Source organism: Argopecten irradians, chromosome 1 (assembly GCF_041381155.1).
Source record: "Argopecten irradians isolate NY chromosome 1, Ai_NY, whole genome shotgun sequence".
NCBI lineage: Eukaryota > Metazoa > Mollusca > Bivalvia > Pectinida > Pectinidae > Argopecten > Argopecten irradians.
The window spans coordinates 59,547,742-59,566,924 of record NC_091134.1 but is presented as its reverse complement, the minus strand read 5'-3'; the positions used below and the strand labels follow the sequence as shown (position 1 = coordinate 59,566,924).

At 33.0% G+C, this 19,183-nt stretch overlaps 1 protein-coding gene across 3 annotated transcripts; it reads right to left on the bottom strand.

Annotated features, from left to right (window-relative positions):
* Positions 1-6,063: 6,063 nt before the first annotated feature.
* On the bottom strand, positions 6,064-17,391 carry LOC138335849 (vacuolar protein sorting-associated protein VTA1 homolog). 3 transcript variants are annotated; one of them, XM_069285018.1, is made up of 7 exons: positions 17,194-17,391; positions 10,987-11,081; positions 9,943-10,067; positions 9,387-9,462; positions 8,867-8,984; positions 8,285-8,611; positions 6,064-7,587 (listed from the first exon to the last, which is right to left on the bottom strand). In XM_069285018.1, the coding sequence occupies exons 1-7, from the start codon at positions 17,291-17,293 to the stop codon at positions 7,442-7,444; spliced, it is 987 nt and encodes a 328-aa protein (XP_069141119.1). In that variant the 5' UTR covers positions 17,294-17,391; the 3' UTR covers positions 6,064-7,441. The 3 variants fall into 3 exon arrangements, with proteins under 3 accessions (XP_069141119.1, XP_069141111.1, XP_069141128.1); XM_069285010.1 differs by having other exon boundaries at positions 6,064-7,590; positions 17,194-17,368; XM_069285027.1 differs by lacking the exon at positions 10,987-11,081 and having other exon boundaries at positions 6,064-7,590; positions 17,194-17,355.
* Positions 17,392-19,183: the final 1,792 nt, after the last annotated feature.

The window sequence follows — 19,183 nt, the reverse complement described above, 5'->3', positions numbered from 1 at the left end:
TGTTATTGTATTATCAGTGAACTGTAACAGACCATGTGTTATTGTATTATCAGTGAACTGTAACAGACCATGTGTTATTGTATTATCAGTGAACTGTAACAGGCCATGTGTTATTGTATTATCAGTGAACTGTAACAGACCATGTGTTATTGTATTATCAGTGAACTGTAACAGGCCATGTGTTATTGTATTATCAGTGAACTGTAACAGACCATGTGTTATTGTATTATCAGTGAACTGTAACAGACCATGTGTTATTGTATTATCGGTGAACTGTAACAGGCCATGTGTTATTGTATTATCAGTGAACTGTAACAGACCATGTGTTATTGTATTATCAGTGAACTGTAACAGACCATGTGTTATTGTATTATCGGTGAACTGTAACAGACCATGTGTTATTGTATTATCAGTGAACTGTAATAGACCATGTGTTATTGTATTATCAGTGAACTGTAACAGGCCATGTGTTATTGTATTATCAGTGAACTGTAACAGGCCATGTGTTATTGTATTATCAGTGAACTGTAACAGACCATGTGTTATTGTATTATCAGTGAACTGTAACAGACCATGTGTTATTGTATTATCGGTGAACTGTAACAGGCCATGTGTTATTGTATTATCGGTGAACTGTAACAGGCCATGTGTTATTGTATTATCAGTGAACTGTAACAGACCATGTGTTATTGTATTATCAGTGAACTGTAACAGGCCATGTGTTATTGTATTATCAGTGAACTGTAACAGACCATGTGTTATTGTATTATCAGTGAACTGTAACAGGCCATGTGTTATTGTATTATCAGTGAACTGTAACAGACCATGTGTTATTGTATTATCAGTGAACTGTAACAGACCATGTGTTGTTGTATTATCAGTGAACTGTAACAGGCCATGTGTTGTTGTATTATCAGTGAACTGTAATAGACAATGTGTTGTTGAATTATCAGTGAACTGTAACAGACCATGTGTTATTGTATTATCAGTGAACTGTAACAGACCATGTGTTATTGTATTATCAGTGAACTGTAACAGACCATGTGTTATTGTATTATCAGTGAACTGTAACAGACCATGTGTTATTGTATTATCAGTGAACTGTAACAGACCATGTGTTATTGTATTATCGGTGAACTGTCACAGACCATGTGTTATTGTATTATCGGTGAACTGTAACAGGCCATGTGTTATTGTATTATCAGTGAACTGTAACAGACCATGTGTTATTTTATTATCGGTGAACTGTAACAGACCATGTGTTATTGTATTATCGGTGAACTGTAACAGACCATGTGTTATTGTATTATCGGTGAACTGTAACAGACCATGTGTTATTGTATTATCGGTGAACTGTAACAGACCATGTGTGTTATTGTATTATCGGTGAACTGTAACAGACCATGTGTTATTTTATTATCGGTGAACTGTAACAGACCATGTGTTATTGTATTATCGGTGAACTGTAACAGACCATGTGTTATTGTATTATCAGTGAACTGTAACAGACCATGTGTTATTGTATTATCAGTGAACTGTAACAGACCATGTGTTATTGTATTATCAGTGAACTGTAACAGACCATGTGTTATTGTATTATCGGTGAACTGTAACAGGCCATGTGTTATTGTATTATCAGTGAACTGTAACAGACCATGTGTTATTGTATTATCAGTGAACTGTAACAGGCCATGTGTTATTGTATTATCAGTGAACTGTAACAGGCCATGTGTTATTGTATTATCAGTGAACTGTAACAGACCATGTGTTATTGTATTATCGGTGAACTGTAACAGGCCATGTGTTATTGTATTATCAGTGAACTGTAACAGACCATGTGTTATTGTATTATCAGTGAACTGTAACAGACCATGTGTTATTGTATTATCGGTGAACTGTAACAGGCCATGTGTTATTGTATTATCAGTGAACTGTAACAGACCATGTGTTATTGTATTATCAGTGAACTGTAACAGACCATGTGTTATTGTATTATCAGTGAACTGTAATACAGACCATGTGTTATTGTATTATCAGTGAACTGTAACAGACGATGTGTTATTGTATAATCAGTGAACTGTAACAGGCCATGTGTTATTGTATTATCAGTGAACTGTAACAGACCATGTGTTATTGTATTATCAGTGAACTGTAACAGACCATGTGTTATTGTATTATCAGTGAACTGTAACAGGCCATGTGTTATTGTATTATCAGTGAACTGTAACAGACCATGTGTTATTGTATTATCAGTGAACTGTAACAGACCATGTGTTATTGTATTATCAGTGAACTGTAACAGACCATGTGTTATTGTATTATCAGTGAACTGTAACAGGCCATGTGTTATTGTATTATCAGTGAACTGTAACAGACCATGTGTTATTGTATTATCAGTGAACTGTAACAGACCATGTGTTATTGTATTATCGGTGAACTGTAACAGACCATGTGTTATTGTATTATCAGTGAACTGTAACAGACCATGTGTTATTGTATTATCAGTGAACTGTAACAGACCATGTGTTATTGTATTATCAGTGAACTGTAACAGACCATGTGTTATTGTATTATCAGTGAACTGTAACAGACCATGTGTTATTGTATTATCAGTGAACTGTAACAGACCATGTGTTATTGTATTATCAGTGAACTGTAACAGACCATGTGTTATTGTATTATCAGTGAACTGTAACAGACCATGTGTTATTGTATTATCAGTGAACTGTAACAGACCATGTGTTATTGTATTATCAGTGAACTGTAACAGACCATGTGTTATTGTATTATCGGTGAACTGTAACAGACCATGTGTTATTGTATTATCGGTGAACTGTAACAGGCCATGTGTTATTGTATTATCAGTGAACTGTAACAGACCATGTGTTATTGTATTATCGGTGAACTGTAACAGACCATGTGTTATTGTATTATCGGTGAACTGTAACAGACCATGTGTTATTGTATTATCGGTGAACTGTAACAGACCATGTGTTATTGTATTATCAGTGAACTGTAACAGACCATGTGTTATTGTTTATCGGTGAACTGTAACAGACCATGTGTTATTGTATTATCGGTGAACTGTAACAGACCATGTGTTATTTTATTATCGGTGAACTGTAACAGACCATGTGTTATTGTATTATCGGTGAACTGTAACAGACCATGTGTTATTGTATTATCGGTGAACTGTAACAGACCATGTGTTATTGTATTATCGGTGAACTGTAACAGACCATGTGTTATTGTATTATCGGTGAACTGTAACAGACCATGTGTTATTGTTTTATCGGTGAACTGTAACAGCCATGTGTTATTGTATTATCAGTGAACTGTAACAGACCATGTGTTATTGTATTATCGGTGAACTGTAACCTGTTTATATTATCGGTGAACTGACAGACATGTTATTGTATTATCGGTGAACTGTAACAGACCATGTGTTATTGTATTATCAGTGAACTGTAACAGACCATGTGTTATTGTATTATCGGTGAACTGTAACAGACCATGTGTTATTGTATTATCGGTGAACTGTAACAGACCATGTGTTATTGTATTATCGGTGAACTGTAACAGACCATGTGTTATTGTATTATCGGTGAACTGTAACAGACCATGTGTTATTGTATTATTGGTGAACTGTAACAGACCATGTGTTATTGTATTATCGGTGAACTGTAACAGACCATGTGTTATTGTATTATCGGTGAACTGTAACAGACCATGTGTTATTGTATTATCGGTGAACTGTAACAGACCATGTGTTATTGTATTATCAGTGAACTGTAACAGACCATGTGTTATTGTATTATCGGTGAACTGTAACAGACCATGTGTTATTGTATTATCGGTGAACTGTAACAGGCCATGTGTTATTGTATTATCAGTGAACTGTAACAGACCATGTGTTATTGTAACAGATGCACAGCCAGTGATTTTGTTTTGCCTCACATGTTTGTTTGTACCATATCTATTTATTCAGAACTAACACTTTTTCTTATGATCTCCTTAACCTTTCACCGTATCTATTTATAGAAATATTTGTTTGATGAAGTTTGTATCACTTGCCATACATATCTTTTACTGCAGTATAGCGGTTATGTAGAATTTCATTGATGTACATTATGTACCCAAGCAATTTATTTATTGCTCAAAGAATTATCAGAATTGGTGAACCGCAAAATTTAACCTCAGCGAATATGCTCCATAGAACAATTAAACCGTGAAATATTGACACATACCGCAAATTTAAAATGCTAAATATAACTTACCTGGTATCTGTCTATTGGTGACACTTGCAGTCTATTTCTATCAAGCAGTTTTCCTCCAAAAATGCTTTTTTTCCAATAGCTTGCCACTTTGGCAAATTATATAGGGCATGTTTAATCATAATCTGTCAAATTATAAACTGTCACAATTTGCTGTCTCAAGTTCTAGTCATTCTTTAAGACGCTTTAAGAAAACCCACAATAACCGATGAATGTTGGGTATGCCTGTTTCATTCTTACCAAATCTGTAATACAAAAACACATTTTGATACATTTATTCTGTATTTACCGTATTCTAATTATCTTGCAATATTCATACATTTACATTTGTAGGTGCATCAAAAATGTAGTGGATGTGTTTGCCTTTCTGAAAATACACCTAAAACATATGTTAAATGTATACATGTATTCCCAAAAATGCCAGTTGCAGGATACGTTTCTGTTAACATATTTCTAATTGGTACATCATGGCCCAGTTTCATGAACATTCCTTAACTTTAAGGAATTCCTCAACTTAAATTGTCCCATAGAAAAGCAATACAAAAGTTAAGGAAAAAAACTTAAGTTAAGGAGCCTTCCTTAAAACCTGTAATGCTTTCCTTTTATAGAGAATTTTAAGTTAAGGAATTCCTTAAATTTAAGGAATGTTCATGAAACTGGCCATGTTCATATAACCAGATATGTAGTCCTTTTCTAAGTTCTATTATGTATTTCTGACTACATGTGAATGCTTATATTTACGGTACCAGATATGTAGTCTTTTCTATGTTCTGTTATGTATTTCTGATTACATGTACATGTTTATATTTACCTGTACCAGATATGTAGCCTTTTCTAAAATTATAATATATATAATTACTTCTCTTATGCAAGCATTATAACGGTGCTTATGAAATATATTCCATTTTAAGTATTCCTTATTGTGCTGTGATGTATACATAGGAAATAGTAAATAAATCTACATTAAAATACATTGTACCAATACAGGATGTCTCATTAATTATGTTACTTTCAGTTTGTGGGGGTATACTGGAATCATGCCCTGTCTAAATATCTATCGGATGCAAATCTTGACCAGACATCTCTTTTTATAAAACTACTGCACCAATCTCTATATCCTTGTAGGCTTTACTAGTAGCAGAATGTGAAGGTCTAAATCTTGACCATTGATAAAGGACATATCAAACAGCGTAATAAAATATGGAATCCTGTAACATAAAGATAAATTCCTTGAGACGAGATAGATTCAGTTATCACCCCATGGAATGAGATCAGTACAGTTATCTACTCTGACTTAGGACCACATTGATGCAGAGTTATCGCCCCTTGAAATGAGATCAATGCGGTTGTCTATGTACCTTGCCTTAATGAATTTTCAATGTTACTAATAATATAGACTACACTGGAAATCTTGGTGTTTGGTGTTGTAACTTCATCTTATGCCATCAGTATAGATTGTTTTATGCTAATATTGTTTTTAAGAAACTTGAGTATTTTCTGTTATGGAACCCTTGGAGCCTTATAGTAATTTCTACAGAAGGTTATACAGATTCTGTAACCCAGGGGTGCTAAAGTATGGAGTGTAAGGACCTCATGGAATGCCAAATCTGTCAATAAAGCTGCCCCAGTCAGAATGTCAAATGCCCCTAGGTTGGAATTCTTATGACTGACTTTTAGCGACTCATCACTGGAAAATGCTACAGACAGGCTAAACCATTGATAAGAGTTTAACAATTGTTGCATCCTAGATATTATAGCCAGTTAAATCATATACAACAAACCAAAACAATAAACATAGAAAATGTTTATTATTAATACATTGCATATGTTAATACATATGTACATGTATGATCAAAATAAATACTAATCAAAGAAATGTAGACAGACATGACAGTCCGTATAGCTTTATTTCTAACCATTACACAAACTGTGATCAGGTTAAGCATCCATTCATTATGAAGAATATCAAATGATAAATGAATACATCACAAAGTTAACATTTGTAAGAAATACAATGATGAAATATTTTCATTTGCAACTGTTACATGAATGTGTCATTCACTCATGATGGTAATAGACAAGAATGTGTCTAGCTAAAATAGCTAAGAAATTTAATCTACTGCCAATTAAATAAAGGTAACTTTTTAAAGAACAATAGTGTACATATATAATAGAGGTGGTAATGATTAAAATTATAAATCTTAATTTACTGTTGAATAATACAATGAAACAACAACTGATAAATTGATAACAAGAAATACAATATTGTTGTTAGACTGGATGCATGCTATAGGAAATGAAAAATAATTGATGAAAAACACGTTTTTGTGTGATTTCAGTGTAAGAGTAGATTTCAGATTCCAATCGTTACAATTGAATTGTATGTAAAGAAATAAGACTAGAAAATAGAAATTGTGTGCACTTTATAACATCCACTTTTTTATATTTTCATTTAACTCTAGTTTCTGAGATTAAAATTCAATTGCAAAAACTTTTAGCTTGAATGTGCACATAATGTGCTACAAAATAGGACTTATTTGATTAATAAAGGCAATGAATGATTGATTAAAGATGCTCCACTGCCGACAAATAGTATTTTTTCACTATCAAAATTAGGAGCAGGCGACTTAGTATTTTTCTTCAGTTACAAAAGTTACTTACTTTACACCATTAAAAAGTTTGAGCTTCTAATTCTACATCAAGTTAAAAATATGAAAATTAATTAATTGCATCCCGAAAAAATTCCGACGCACTATATCCTATATGAAATGAAGTACTGGCAAAATGAAAAAAAAAAAAAAAAAAAAAATTGAGTTAATTAGACATACATACACACGATTGAACACCAATTATTGTTCAAATGATGAATATCATTTCTGCTCTGTCGGTGGTGGAGCATCTTTAACATTCAATGGATGGGTGCTTTCAAGTATATCTGAAGAACCAAAAATGTATTCACAGGTGCAGGTTTGTAATAATAGACAAAGGACTCTAAATCAACTTTGATATAATAACATACATTGTTCTGATGCCATTTGGACTTCCACGACATACAAGCATGAGTTGAGAACGGTCTAGATTAGATAATGTCACTATTTCTCCATGTCACATAGACAGTTAAAAGCACTGATATCACAATAGATCTGAAAGACGTAATGCTATAATCACTAGCTCTCCTTTCCTGTAGACAAAAGTTTGAGAGCTTTTGTAAGGTTGTTTATGGCTGTGGCCGAGTCCTCATACTGTATAGCACTACTTGCAAATTTACAAAGCTTGAGGGCTTTTTGGTACTGTTCTGCAGACAGCTGTACTCCTGCTGTAAAGGGAAAAATATGAAAGATTGTAATGAAATATTTGATCGTCAAGTACTTTTGGCTTATTTATCTTAAGTGATTAGCCTATTTTCTTTTCATCAAAGAGATTTTTGTTCCAAGCTGTTGTTACAATGTAGACTTGTTCACAAAACCAATCTTATTAACGTTAGACATGTAATTCCACTCCACTAACATGCTCTATGATATGCTCCGATACAAGATCTAACAACTCTTTATTCAGGGTCACCTCATGATCAGCATGACCCCTATAGTTAGCTAATCAGTGTCACCTATGAAATACTGTATTGGTGTAGTAAATTCTCTTGAAGTAGAAACTTCCAATAGAATATCATCAGATGTTCCTATTCTAGGCCAGGGGTCGTGCTGATGTGACCCCAAATGGAGAGTTGTAAGATTTTGTATTGGAGGGTATCGTAGAGCATTGTAGTGGAGAGGAATTGCAAGTCTTATTTTATTTAGATGAACTACCAAGGGTATATACAGTATCTTAACGTATACACTTTATATAGATGTATCAAACATAATTCTCAAATTATTAACCTTTAATAACAATGTTTAGGGTGAAAGTTTTGTAACTTTGGTTTAACTAAATCAAACCTAACAAATCTATATGCCCGGAGAATATACTTAGACCATTATACAGGAGCCAGAACATGATAAAGGGAGATAACTCGCCTGTGTTTGGTGGTGGGATCCAGACTGCTGAGCCTCCTGCTGGTTGTTGTGGCTGTTGAGGTGTAGAGGGTGGAGCGTGGGCTCCAGGAGGATACTGATTGCCAGGTGATGGAAGGTTCAGATTTCCGTGGGAGGGGCTATAGTTCCCAGGCTGTTGTGTCGGGGGGCCAGGCTGCTGGGGAGGGGGATATGAAGGCTGCTGGGGAGGGGGATATGATGGCTGCTGGGGTGGGGGATATCCTGGAGTAGGGCCAGGCTCAGTAGAGTGACTAGAAGGTCCGGGCAGCAGGGAGGCTGAAGAGGGTGCAGGGGTACCTCCAATAGCTCCTGAAATAAAGAATATGTAAATATGTATAGTCAGACCATAATATCGGGAATTTCACAGACAACTTTTCACCATCAAAAGTTCCTTGTTACACTCTAATATGTATCTCTTATATGCTCTTTTATATACTACACATGCAATACCGTATTAATTGTATTAAACATAGTGCATAGCAGGTGTCATTTTTTTCTGCAGTAAAAGTCAACTAAATGGGTGGTAATGTCCTTTCTGAGGGACAGCAGCCGTGATATACTAACCCTCATCCTCTTCCTCTCCCTCCTCCTTCATTGGACCAGCTATTGGTGTTTCTCCATTCTTAAGACACTTGTGTATGTAGGCTGCTTTCCACTTTGCATACTTTTTGTTCTTTTCAATCTGTAACACAAATCATGGATCAACAGTACTACAAATCATCACTGGTCTATGTTATTATTCGATTGAAAAGAAATCAAAGTAATTAAGGGACATTACTAGAAACGGAGGATCACACAATGATGTAAACATTCTTGATCTGCATTATCCTCTATTAAATTTGACATTGAAATTTAAAATTTAATCATTATTAAATAAATTAACTGCAACTTAATTAATTTGCACAGCACATATACATTGTGTGTTATAGTATGTATATGTCTGTAAAGGAGACCTAATTAAATATAGAACAATCTTTGATCATCCAGCTATGTAATATAAAGTTTATAAATTTTACGGTTATGTACAATGTTCTAGTCAATATCAAAATATGTTAGAATATCAGTTAGAAGGAAACAAACTTACGTCTTCACTAGGTTCCCCAAACACACTTAACACATCAAACAGCATACCCGAGGAGTAAAAAGATTTCACAACATTCCTGAAAATGGAAACAAACATTTCTACTTTAATTAGTTTCTATATAAGTTACATTTTCCTAATACTCCAAAGGTATTCATTAATTAAGCCAAATGATTAGCATCTTATTGCAAGTCAATACACTTACTAACTTTCCTGATTAGATCTCTATTTGCCTGTACTGTTTCGACAATTTATATTGTACTTATATAGATATGTACAGTATTTGTTTGACAATCTATATTGTACTTATATAGATATGTACAGTATTTGTTTGACAATCTATATTGTACTTATATAAATATGTACAGTATTTGTTTGACAATTTATATTGTACTTATATAAATATGTACAGTATTTGTTTGACAATCTATATTGTACTTATATAGATATGTACAGTATTTGTTTGACAATCTATATTGTACTTATATAAATATGTACAGTATTTGTTTGACAATTTATATTTATAGATATGTACAGTATTTGTTTGTATACTAATTACTTGTTAAATCTGCCAGCTCTGTCCTCGTTGTCAGCAAACAAAAACACTTTAAGGGCATAGTCCTCCACGTGAGCCTGTCCAATCACTTCATTTGTGATTGCCTCATCTGGTGAGCTTGTCTTCAGCTACAACAATAAATTATAATTTATATGTCTGATAATTGTTCCATTATGATTATTTGCAAAAGAAATATTTGAACGAAACATCTTATGAATAAATAAGCACATAAATATATATAATATCCATAGTGACATAGCAATCCTGTGAAATTTCCTTTTTGCCCAGTGATAACTTAGTAAAATTGGTAAATTGGTGGTAAGCATGTACTCTGATATTTTATACAGATGAGTTCAAACATTGATGATAGGTAGACTAGATCTTTATTACTCAAATAAATGAAAGATCTTTACTTTGTTTTTCTCAAATATATTTTTTTCTTTGTCATTAACATCTTCCATAACATGCTTACTTTCTACGTAAATATACTTGCCAACTTTGTCAAAACATCAAGATAGATATACTTATACAGGCAATAAATACAATAATTCAATTTGGCCACTCTCTGCCATTTTGTGATTGGATCTGTTCCAAAATGGATGTACATGTGTATGCATGTCTTCAATATTGCTGCAAGGGGACCCTACACATAAAATTTCATAAAATTCTGTAACAAACTTCAACTATCAAAATCTAATGATGGCTGAATTAATGCTTGTTGACCATCGCTCTTGTTGACTGTTAATTTGATATTAGATCCCAAATTGCACAAATAAGGGAGCCTATGCATGAAAATAGAGAAATATCTTTTCTGACTCTGTGCTTTCATGAGAAATAGCAATAATGAGAATTGTTTATGGAGAGTAGGACAAACGGGCCGATTAAAGGATGGATGATGGACCATGGATGAAAGGTGTTTCGAATATATATGCCCATGCATCAGAAACATATATGTTCAAATTTGTTTTTGCCCGAATAAAGAATATTTGTATAAACCAAGAAATCAATTGATTAAAAAACTTTAATTAGGAGTTTAAGATATAACACCTGTTCCATATAATCCATTAAAGTAACAAGAAATGTTCTGCATTCTGAAGACTTTTTGTCTATTTCCATACCCTTCTGCATCGCATACAATCGACCTGAAACAAGTTAAAAGAACATATAAATATACAAGAGGAAACAAGTTAAAAGAACATATGCAATATGCATAACTAGGGACCTAGGGGAACCTGCACATGAAATTTGAGACAGATCCCTTCAGTACTTTCTGAGAAATAGCGGTAACAAACTTTAACTATCAAAATCCAAGATGGCACCCTGTCAGCCATCTTGTTGACCGATCGGTCCAAAAATGCAATATGCACAATTAGGTCCAAGGGGGAACCTACACATGAAATTTGAAAGAGATCCCTTCAGTACTTTCTGAGAAATAGCGGTAACAAACTTTAACAATCAAAATCCAAGATGACTGCCCGGCGGTCCCAAAATGCAATATGCACAACTAGTGCCCAATGGGAACCTATATATGAAATTTGAGAGAGATCCATTCGGTACTTTCTGAAAAATAGCGGTAACAAGAAATGTTAACGAACGGAAGGACGGACAGACGACGGACCATGGACGAAAAGTGATTTGAATTTGATTTGAATTTGAATAGCCAACCATCTGATGATGGTGGGCAAAAAATGATTTAAAGGTGACGTGTTCATGCAGTACTGTTTATACATATATCATGCTGAAACATTTTTTAAAATGTGATATATTTCTATTTAATGTAAAATGATATTGATAATATTGTAGGGCTTTACTGTGTACAGGTACTTTGCTAAAGATCAATTATTCCATTCTGTAATATTAAAATAAAATAATCAAGCGGCGGTAACATCTTATATAGATTCACCTGGCGTAGAAAGAACCCACATAAACAAGCTAGACTAGATTATATTCTTAAAGCAGATAGTTTACTACCAAGTCTCACATCTTCAACAATTGAACCAGGGTACCGCTCGGATCACTCCTTCTCAGTAATTAATCTATCTTTAAATAATTTTAAACGTGGTATAGGTTTATGGAAGTTCAACAACTCTCTTTTATTCGATAGTGAATTTTTAAATCTGATTAAACTAACAATAGATAATATCAAACTACAGTACGCCATCCCAGTTTACAATATAAACAATATCAATAGTGTACCTTTAAAAGATATAAATTTCACCATTAATGACCAACTTTTTTTTGAAACGCTCATGATGGAAATTAGGGGTAAATCAATTGCATACTCGAGTCACATTAAAAAGACATCTAACCAAAGAGAAAATACATTAATAAAAGAAATAAGATCTTTAGAAAACTCAGATCCTAACAACACCACAATCAATGAGTTGGACGAGAAAAAAAAAGAATTAGAAGAATTAAGAAAACATAAAATAAATGGTAAAGGGAGAAAAACCAACTAACTATTTTTGTAATTTAGAATCTCGTAATTATACAAGTAAAATAATTCCACCCATAACAAAAGATAATGGCACAATTGTTTCTGATCAAACAGAAATTCTTAAAGAAACTGAAAATTTTTACAAAAACTTGTACAAAAAAAATAACACACTGAACGATGTTAATCTTAATCAACTTTTAGAATCCTACAATGTACCTAAATTATCAGAGCAAGAATCAATAAATATCGAGGGTCCTCTTACATTAACTGAAATTTCAAATACGCTATTTAAAATGAAAAATAATAAAAGTCCAGGTTCGGATGGCTTTACTGTTGAATTCTTTAAAATATTTTGGAAACAATTAGGACCATTCATTCTTAGATCTTTAAATTACAGTTTCACTGCATCCGAACTTTCAATAACCCAGAAACAAGGAATTATTACATGCATTCCGAAAGGCGATAAGCCACGGAACAAACTAAGTAACTGGAGACCTATAACTCTTTTAAATAATATTTATAAATTAGCATCTAGTGCAATAGCCGAGAGATTTAAAAAGGTAATATCTAAATTAATAAGCAACAATCAAACTGGTTTTATTCCTGGTCGATACATAGGTGAAAATACAAGATTGATCTACGATATTATGCAATACACTGAGGAAAACAATATACCTGGCCTCTTGCTTTTAATTGATTTCGAAAAAGCTTTCGATTCTGTTTCATGGAACTTTATAAATAGAACTCTTGATTATTTCAACTTTGGTCCCAACATTATAAAATGGATTAATATTTTTCAAACCAATACAAAATCGGCTGTAAATATAGGTGGCAATTTATCTAATTTCTTTGATATTGAAAGGGGATGTCGTCAGGGTGATCCTGTTTCTTCTTATATTTTCATCTTATGTGCTGAAATTTTATCAATAATACTTAGAAATAATGAAAACATAAAAGGTATATACATTGAAAACAAAGAAATTCTCCTTTCACAGTTTGCTGATGACACATCTGTAATTTTAGATGGCTCTGAAAAATCTTTAGATCAAACGCTAAAATCTCTAAACTTTTTTGCGGGTATATCAGGATTAAAAATGAATTACTCCAAGACCCAGGTAGTATGGATTGGCAGTATGAAATATAGTAATAACAATTTCAATAATAATTTTAATTTAAAATGGGGGTCAACACGCTTCAACCTATTAGGCATTGAATACGATGTAGATTTGAGTCAAATAATTAAGTTAAATTTTGACAAGAAACTTGTAAAACTCAAATCATTGATTTCAGCCTGGAAAAAAAGAACCCTTACACCAATAGGTAAAATAGTTGTTATTAAATCTTTACTTATATCACAGTTTAACCATTTATTTATCTCACTTCCCAATCCAGACGATCGATATATAAATGTAATCAACAATATTTGTTACGACTTTTTGTGGAATAGTAAACCTGATCAAGTGAAAAGGGACATAATCATCAAAAGTTATGAAGAAGGGGGTCTAAAAATGATACATCTGAAGTCATTTATAACGGCTCTTAAAGCAACTTGGATACAAAGAATCTTTACTAAGGCTGGAAATTGGGACATCATTTTAGAAACTTTATTAGACAAACATAAATTGGCAAATACAGGAATTGAACATTTAAAACAAAAAGCTAATAATTGTACTAATAGTTTTTGGCGAGATGTTTTAAACGCCTGGTGTAAAACTCTGAATTTAAGTGAAATATATAAAACAAACATTCTTGAAAACCCAATATGGTTTAATAATTACATCAAAATAGATAGAAAAGTAATTTTTAATAATGCATGGTATAAAAAGGGAGTTCTTTTTATTTATAACATTACAAAACCAGATAAATCATTTCTCAGTTTTGAAGAATATAGTATTAGGACTAACTTTTTAAAATACCAAAGCTTGAAAAATGCCATTCAACATTTTGTTAGAAACAATAATCAAAATTACGACACAGAAAAGAATGTAATATTACCCAATATACCTATAAATCTCAAAGTCATTCTAAATTCTAAAAAAGGAGCTCAATACATATACAATATTTTAATTCAAAACCAAGTTAAACCTACAGCTCAAAATAAATGGAATCAAACTTTTAATATAAATGAAGAAGATTGGAAAAAGATTTATAAACACCCTTTTAACACATGTACAAGTTCAAAACTTCAGTGGCTACAATATAGAATAAATCATAGAATCCTGACTACTAAGACATTTTTACTAAGAATAGGTAAAGCGGATAATAACATATGTATATTTTGTAAAACTTCTCCCGAAACCATAACACACATACTATGGGACTGTGATAAAACATCAAATCTGATAGAACAACTGAGAATAGCAATTATTACAAAAAATCTAGGACTTAGATTCAGTAAACAAGAATTTATATTTGGCAAGAAAGTTAACAATAAACATTCACATTTTAATTTAGACAACTTAATCTTACTTTTAACCAAACAATTATATTTATAACTATAAATGTCTTGAAGCAGATCTTTGCCTAATTGGTTTAAAAAACCACATCAAATTTGAACTGAAAGCTCATAAAATTTTATTAACCAATAGTAACTTAAAAAATAAACAACAGGTCTTAACAGAAATACAACTTTGGCTCCAATTTTAAATTTTAAAACATTAAAAACATATACAAAAATCAATAAAAACTTCGACAGAGGTACCTTGTATGAATGTATGTGTGTCCTGCATCTCTCTGATACTTAACAATGTATATAACCTTAAAAATATCAATGTTTGTGAACTTATCCTCTATAAATTATCAGTGAGTTTGCTAGTGTAAATGTGTTGTCCATTGATTGATGTATATAATGAGTATACATGACTACTTTTGTTTTAAATTAATTAACTCCAAGATACATCTTTCATATATGTTGTATTGTATTTGTATGTACAAAACTTTTGAAAATGAATAAAAAATAAATTTAAAAAAAACCAACATCTTATATACAGTTGTATGTGTCCCAGTGTTTTCCTGATTACTGAGCAGTTGACTAGCATTGTGCAACACAACAAAATTCAATGAGCAATGAACCAAAGGCAATTAATTCATCATTGAAAATGATTTTCACACATAACAGGTTATAATGGCGCAGCCCTTCTTGCCCGAAGGGCATGAAGTCAAGTGCGAAGCACTTCCAAGGTAACACATACACGAAAATATATGAAACAAAAGGCACAGAGGGCCTGTATCGCTTACCTGCCATGGTTTGTAATGCCAAGTAATGTTCTGAATACAGGATCATTGTTTCTTCTCTGAAGGAATTTAAAGATTTACCTCTAAATTCCCTGTTGGGCTCTACTCTTTCTGTTCCAGGGGTCAGAGCCAAAATTTATACAAACTCAGAGGATGTTTCGGACCAAATTAGGTTACAATCCATGCAGAACTCTATGACTACATAGTACCTCTATAGTTACTTCTATTTCCCTATTGGGGCCCGCCCTTCCTGCCCCCAGGGGATCAGAGCCAAAATTTATACAAACTCTGTTCCCCTTCCCCAAGGGATGATTCTGGCCAAATTTAGTTAGAATCCATGCAGAACTCTTGATCTGACTAGTAGCGATTTAAAGGAAATGTTGAGGGCTGGACGGACGGACGACAGACGCCGTGCCATGACATAAGCTCACCAGCCCTTTGGGCCAGTTGAGCTGCAAACCCATGGATCTTCAAAATCCATGTAATCCTATAGCTACACATTGACAGCTTCAGTTTGCTCATTAATCAATTAAGCAGTTCAAACGCTCTTATGATCTGACAAACTTAATCTTTATCCAAAGCTCAATTCAATTTGTGCTCTCAGAAGATCTTCCAGCCTATAGAAGGAAGAGCTTCCAGAAGTAGATGAGCTACAATCGAGTGAACAGAGGTTATAATCTGGAAGTAGAAGAGGGCAAATCGAATTAGGCTCAACAGAAGCTCAGTGCTATTGCTCTTTATTTGCGAGAGTTCAAGTGATTTAGACCACCTTCCAATATAATCAGATGGCAAGAAACAGAATATCCGTTACAGAAATAAAGTTTCTAATTTCTCTAATGGGGGTTTCCTTCTAAAATGAGGGTTATGGGACAAGAATAGAGTGTGAATATATGAATAAAAAATAAACCAAAATTTTGGCTGTTATTTCCATAATAGCACTTTTTAACATTGTACTGTATAATTAATACTGAAGTAGGTACTGAATCATCTGGCTGCGCCCTTTAAGGCCTTGCCTTCAGTCATATCATTTATTATTAGTGGGCACTGTAAGCTTAAGCATATATCAATGTATTCAATGATCACCTCATACATTTGTAAATATAAATTAAAAGTTAAACTAATCTCGCTAAATCTTTACAGGAATACTATTCTGGCTAAAAGTGCCAGATTAGTTTAACTTCTAATTCATACAATGTTTAGTTTCACGATTTCACAGTAACATTTGTAATTCAGTGACTTCATAGCATCACTTCTCTTGATTTCTTTTTTAGAAATTGAAAACTGACAAATAATGTTACATGACTCATGGGAGCATGCCTATTACATTCAGACATTGTGCATGTAAATTAATCGGCACAAATCTTGGTTTTAACAGTTATACATAGTCGTATATGTGTATGTGACCACCTGAATCTGTAATGCACATTCGCATATGTAGAATGCTTACAATACATAGACCGATGTTATCATAAAATTGTCCAAACACCCAAATTGTATTTTTTACTTTCAGACCAGTAGTAATCTTATAACACACCAGAGATTTTTTACCGACTTGACTTCAAAGATCATCGACCTAAACTTACAATAGTATGCCACAACTGGGTCGCGTTTGTCATGTTCAGTGGCTGTTTTCAGATAATGCTGTAAAGCTTTTAGCTTAGCAGGAAGTGGAGGTAAAGCCATAGTCACTTGTTTCTTCCGGTCTATGACAGATCGGTCTCAAATAACAGCCCAGGGAAGAGTTCGGAAGAAGGGAGATAACTATTCCGTGAAGTCATACAAAAAAATGTACGTAGCGTGCGTGCCCGATAGCCTATTTAAAAACTGAAATAAAAGGCCTAGCTAATAATAAAAACATATGCATATTGTTTTCAGAATAAAGACCGAAATCATAACTCTTTCACTGACTAAATAATCAAAAATGCAAAAAAAGTGAAAATTATGTTTTATATCAATTTTATTTATGATGTAAATCTGATCAGTCAACATAAAATATAAAAAAAAAACTATGAGAAAACTTGATAAGGGTAACGCGAACTCAGATATTCTTATGTGTAAACCTGCTTGCATATATGTATACATAAATTGTATTTCACTTGCTATCAATCATGAATTATTTTTACTAGGACTATATACAATGGACAGATATTATATTAACTTTTTACAAATAATTGGTTGATTGTGTACAAACCAAATATACATTTACATTTAATGTAGTCATTCATTCTTGTTCTTAACGGCAGAATCACTGAAAATGCGTTTAATAATTAATTGAAACAAGCGAGGTAAGTCACCCTTTTCAAGTTTTCACAGATTTGGTTATTACACTGGCAATCAATCCATATATATAGTTGTAAAAAGTGATATGATACGATTGTTTTATTTTGTATTCTAGAATATAAATTATGGATAATACTCGTATTTTGTATTTAATATCAATAACGTACTTCAAATTTATTACGAACAAAGGCGAATCTTTCATGAATAAAAGCGAATATGATAACGGATACTCTCCCGTGAGGGGTACAGTCGGTCAAATTGTCGAACATTGCGGATATGCAAATATATATATATAACGCATATATTGAGGAAACAGATCGGAAGTGATGCCATTGGTACGGGAATATTACGAATCTGTTAACAAGGCACTGCGCAGATGTAGCGGAAAGAACGGTTGTATTGTGAATGTTTGGCATCTGAATTGCGGTGGCAAAAGAAGCGCGCTCGGGCCTTTCGGCATCGCTTTTCACAGCAACACGCACAACAAAGATGAGCAAGCTGCATCTTTCAAACTCAAATAAGAGCAGACAAAATTGTATTCTCTGTCTTTGAAACACTTTCATGACTTTAACAAGTTGATTGGTATGTTGCTGGATACCATTGTTATGCTGCATTGGTATCATTGCCGATGACCCATTATTACACCTGTTCTTCTCGACAGACTGGAAATGATAGACAAATATGTCGATTTCTTCCATATGTATACAGTAGTTTTGGTTTACGAAACAGGTTTGTTATACTTCGCAATTTGTTCTCAAAGCAAATGCAAAACAGACGCAATACAAACGCTGAACGCAATATGCATTCGATACAAATTATTTTAATTCGTGATGTCAACGTAATAGGTAGCATACTGTAAGCTTGTTTATTATAGCAAGTCATAAATTTTGACAGATAAACTAATTCGTTAATATTTGTTTGCAACAGAAATCCTGTTTTTTTGATAATTCTTCCTCTTTATGTATGTTAAATTTTAAATCATTTCTTTCTTAAATCTATAAAAAGGGACATTTTCATATGAAAGAAACTAATTCAATTATTCTCCAACATCTTCTGCTTTCGTCCCATACGTAACGCCCTGTCTCAATATTCAGTTAATGTGATGAAATGAGTTAAATTTTCAATAGCTGTTTGAGAGTTTGAGACTTAACTGACCTACAGTAGTACCGAACTCTTTACATAGATATTGGTTTTGATTTCTGTTTACCGAGTCCAGGATTTTATTTCATAATCCGGAAATATCAATGATCTTTTGTCTATTTATTTCATAACCGTGCTCGTTATATATTTAAT